Raw genomic sequence first — 4,759 nt, 5'->3', positions numbered from 1 at the left:
GATTTTATTGGCCTTGTTTTCTTTTCATCTTATTTTCCAAGACGAAAACAGGTAGTGAGTTGTAAATCAGATATGCCGAGTTTAGTAGCTACTTCTGTTACGTCTCGCATATCATTTAGTTTTTTCTCTTTACCATCTCCAAGGGTTTTCTCGGGGATATTGAAAAGAATGATATTTGTGTTTCTCCTTTGTCTGTCGTTCATTTCTTTTACCCTCTCATCTATAACCTTGGTTAGATCAGCCTTGACTTCCTCTGTTATCGAGTCTTTCATGGTTCCCATAGATTCTGTAAGTGCAGATATTTTGCTTCCATGGTCAATCTCAAGATTTAAGACTTTAGATTCCAGATGAGTTAATCTGTTGTCATTTGTCTCCTTGACCTCTTTTAGTGTTTTGCTGATATTAGTCAGTGTAGGTAGTGTTTAGTACAGGCCACACAGTTCCATCTAAAACCGTCCAATTCACCTTCTGTCAAAAGGTTAACAAGTCCCCGTTTCAGTTTAGCACACGCGTACGGGGCACAGTAGTTTAGGCTACACCCATCGCAAGTTATATATAAGCTTCCGCGATCTAGGGTTTTGTCACATTTTGAGCACATATCATCACCGGATGATCGGTGTCTCTTCGGGGGTCTACTCATGATTTGTTTTAAAAATCACTCCTTATTCCTAATAGTTGGTCAGTTATGTCTAGTTTATGCCAGCAAGGTTTCCATACACAGCACTAGAAACAAGTCTGATACTATTGGTTATATATAATGAAATTGGTACGCNGGGGGTATAGCCCTGGCAGCACGGTTACCATGCCACCTGGCTACGTGTGTATGTCTAAAAATAAATGGTAGTTTTTTGTTGGTCACAATGTTCGAGATCGGAGGTGATATGGCAATAATGTACTAATACTAACAGGTAAGACCACAGCAATCACAATTCTCAAGCCCCTGTGTCATCGGAATACAAATTTTTGGTCTGAATCTCAATTTCAACTAAACATGACTTCAAAGATTTCTAAAAACAAGAAATGGACGATAGGCATTTTTTTTATCGTCTAAAATCTATTTTTGGACAGTTCGTAAATACCGGAAATAGGCGTTCGACTCTTAACTGCGGAGCTATTATTGGCAACAAAGGTCAAGGTAATTTTCCCTTTACAACCCGAGAAATGTTGAGGTTTATACAAATCGTCTGACCAGTTTAACGGCTATGCCGGGGAAAAGAAAGAAACGGATCGTCGGAAAGATAATATGGGGACCAAGGAAAGGACATATAAAAGAAAACGGAACGGTAAATCGATCAACCATTGAAATTTCACAGATTTGTAGTCGATATGTTACAAAGTTTGTGTTGTCAATCAAGTGTGGTCAGTATCGTCCCCTAATCCCTTATCTATGTCAGTGTCAATAAGTGTCATATTTGTTTTAGATGTGTGGCTAGTTTAGATACACATTATATGATTCCCAGTTGTTTTCGGAAAACCGAAAAAATAATCTGATTCTGAAACTGATCAGTGGAGTAATCGCATATGCTGTATCCGGTAGTTTCGGTACTTCTTTGTATAGGACATAAGGCTGAGTTTAAAATATAAGTTCAATAACCCACAGGACACAAAAGCAATCAAAGCACAGAGTAGAAACGTTAGTCCAAATGCCGAAAAACTTTAAAATATCGAAATGACCTTTGGGAAGGAAGTACCAAAACGTCTTATACTAGTGCTAAAACGACCAAGTAACTAGTAATGACATGTCAGTACCTTATACTAATATAAATACCCGCCCTCCTCTGTTCTGAAGATGCAATATATAAAAAAAAATGTCTCGTCGTCAAAAGCTACATTGTCGCAGCTAGTCTAAGTCAGTACTTCACAGTAATTGGTGTCAGGCAAATTGACATAGCCTGCTGTGAAATAGATAAATAAAGTATATTAAGGAATGGGGTTCATTTCTTATATATAGGATCCTGCATGAGTTTCTATGTCAAATGAGATTTATGAAATTTTTTTCCGAGTACGCACGGTTCATGCTACATCACAGCACGACATGCCAGTCCGTCACATACACTACACGGAAAAATTGAAGTGTCAACAGCTGCACGGAGACTGTCTATCACTGTCCGATTCGATAATCCTACATGGTTTCACTGATTTGAGAAGTGGTGTGGGAGATTGCTGATAAATGTTAATGCTGACATGTCCACCATGAATGTTTCTTCCAAACACAAAATGCTCATTTCCATTGAACCATAATAGTGAGGTCGGATGCATTTAGAAAAAATTTCCTAGATTAAATGCATTTCTACCATAAAATTTATATATATATGTTTATTTTTTTATTAGGGTCTGAAAATGTGTTCTGGGGTACCAATCAAAATAGGTAGCTGTCTGTCATTGACCGTGTCAACAAAGGCAAAGAATGTATTAACATTTCAGTATCGCAGCCATTTGTTGCATGTTCAGCATGGTCACAAGTAACGCTATTATCAATTGTTTCTCACAACTTTGACATCATAATAATTTTCCTCTATCAGTCTATGTTTTACAAGATGGGTGAAATTCTGATAACTGAGTTGTAGTTCTTGTATATATACCTGTATATGATATATTGTATACCTGATACAATGCAGAGGTAGATATGTTTATTGCTTGTGTGTTTCAGTCCTCGGGATGGATGAGCCAGCCCAGCGTGTACCATGCCCTTATTGTGATATTTTTAGAATTCTTCGCATGGGGTCTGCTGACATCACCCATGATTATGGTATGTGTTTTGACAGTCATGATTGGATGCAAGTTAAAACAAACAAACTAATTCTCTGCTTGCAGTTAAATCGGGTTATTCCAGGCTTTGCCAATCCCTAAAACTTATATATGGATCCTCATACATGCTGTGTGTAGAGTTTCATTACCAATGTATTTATCATTGTACTTGTTAATGAGGGAAAATTTTATCAGGAATGAATTTATGAATATTATTATCTTTAAATTTGTGAAAAAGGCAATGTCCTCTTAAGAAATTTTGTCTAGATGTTTGAACTCAACCGCAATGATATAAGTCAAATACTTTTCACAGCCACCTAAGGACTTATATATTTAATGTACATGTGAAATATAAAATATAAACTTCCATTTTGTCACAACAATTATCAAACAAGTTATTTCAACTTAGGCCAAAAAAAAAAGGTGTCTGTGTTTAGGGTTCCCGACCGACCCTAGCTTTTTACCCCCGACCCAAAACTTTTTGATGACCCCCCCACCCCCCCCACCCCCCGCTGATTTTCGAATTTTTGAAGGTTCCTTGCCTTTCAAAATGGCTCCCAGCTCTGTGTTGGCGTTTAATGTCATCATATGGAGCACAATTTGCCTCCAAACGAACCTTGTTTATGTAATTCTTTGTTTTACATACAATAGTAGGGTCATAATCACATGACCAAAAATATACATTTAAAAAAAAAAAAATCCGACCTACCTACCCTAGTTTTTTTGCCCATGCAACCCTAAATATAAATAGACTCTATTTTTTTTGGCCTTATTAGTCACTCTGATCTTGTTGGTCCGGATGTTAGCAAGCGGGGGGTCGTAATGTGGGAGGAAACTGGAGTACCCTAAGAAAATGTACCCATGTAGTGGGGGAGGTGAACCCATACCATTTCACATCCCAAAAAACCCCAGCCACCTTGGTGCAAGGCGAGTGTGTTATCCACTTACCACCCAAGGACTCGAAGACCGTGTGGTCATATTGAATTTAATATATTAAAGAAATATATAAATATCACAATCTGCAAAACCCATGTTTCATTGACATGAAATGTTGTTTACACAAACATTTTTTTCCGGAGACTAAAGTGACCAAAGTGACCAGTTTTGACTGTATATGATACCTTATATATCTGCCAATAAATGCGTGTCAGGTAATAAGCTATTTGATATTTTGTGTGATACATATGTGTACTACAGATAAATAGTAAGTAAAGTCTTTGATTGTTTAAGAATGATTGGATAGATAATGATTTGCTTTTTTTTTAAGGTCCTGAACGAGACTTTCCCAAATCACACCCTCTTACTTAATGGGTTAATAACCGGTGTTAAGGTAAGAACCAAGACATTTACCTCACTTATCATCAACACACAGTGGAAATGGTTACAACACACAATCATAAAGATCTAACTTCCTAAGGGATCGTAGTAGCCTTCATCTGTTTTTATTATTACACCAATCAGGAACAATTTAACACGTTTGGTCAATATACATTGTTTGAATAAGAAAAAAACCATGTATTTTATTATTATATGTCAGACGGACCAAAATATATGTATCAATATTTTCCTGTTTCCTATAAAATTGAATGAGAAAAACTTGATCAGAGGATAAAATTTTGAAAAGCAGTAAGATTTTTTAGCCCACCTTCATCTGATGGTGGGCTATACAAATCACCCTGCGTCCGTGGTCCGTCCGTTGTCCGTCGTCCGTCCGTCCGTAAACAATTCTTGTTATCAGTATTTCTCAAGAAGTACCAGAGGGATCTTTCTCAAATTTTAAATGCAGGTTCCCCTTGGTCCTTAGCTGTGCAGGGCAACTTTTGAGACTGATCGGATAAACAACATGGCCGACAGGCAGCCATCCTTGATTTTGAAATTGAAAGTTTGTTATCGCTATTTCTCGGGAAGTATCAGAGGGATCTTTCTCAAATTTTATATGTAGGTTCCCCTTGGTCCTTAGCTGTGCAGGGCAACTTTTGAGACTGATCGGATAAACAACATGGCCGACAGG

At 37.4% G+C, this 4,759-nt stretch overlaps 1 protein-coding gene across 1 annotated transcript in view; it reads left to right on the top strand.

Moving 5' to 3' along the window:
* Positions 1 to 1,103: 1,103 nt before the first annotated feature.
* Positions 1,104 to 4,759, top strand: part of LOC110456600 (hippocampus abundant transcript 1 protein-like) — a 49,753-nt gene continuing 46,097 nt past the window's right edge. The window contains exons 1-3 of the mRNA XM_021507430.1: positions 1,104 to 1,283; positions 2,651 to 2,749; positions 4,016 to 4,078. Of these exons, the coding sequence (XP_021363105.1) occupies positions 1,203 to 1,283; positions 2,651 to 2,749; positions 4,016 to 4,078 (243 nt within the window). The 5' untranslated portion in view covers positions 1,104 to 1,202. The remainder of the gene's footprint in view (positions 1,284 to 2,650; positions 2,750 to 4,015; positions 4,079 to 4,759) is intronic.

Source organism: Mizuhopecten yessoensis, unplaced genomic scaffold (genome assembly GCF_002113885.1).
Source record: "Mizuhopecten yessoensis strain PY_sf001 unplaced genomic scaffold, ASM211388v2 scaffold8811, whole genome shotgun sequence".
In the NCBI taxonomy this organism is placed as follows: Eukaryota; Metazoa; Mollusca; class Bivalvia; order Pectinida; family Pectinidae; genus Mizuhopecten; species Mizuhopecten yessoensis.
Note: the sequence above shows the minus strand (reverse complement) of the source record. Positions and strands in the feature narration are given on the sequence as shown.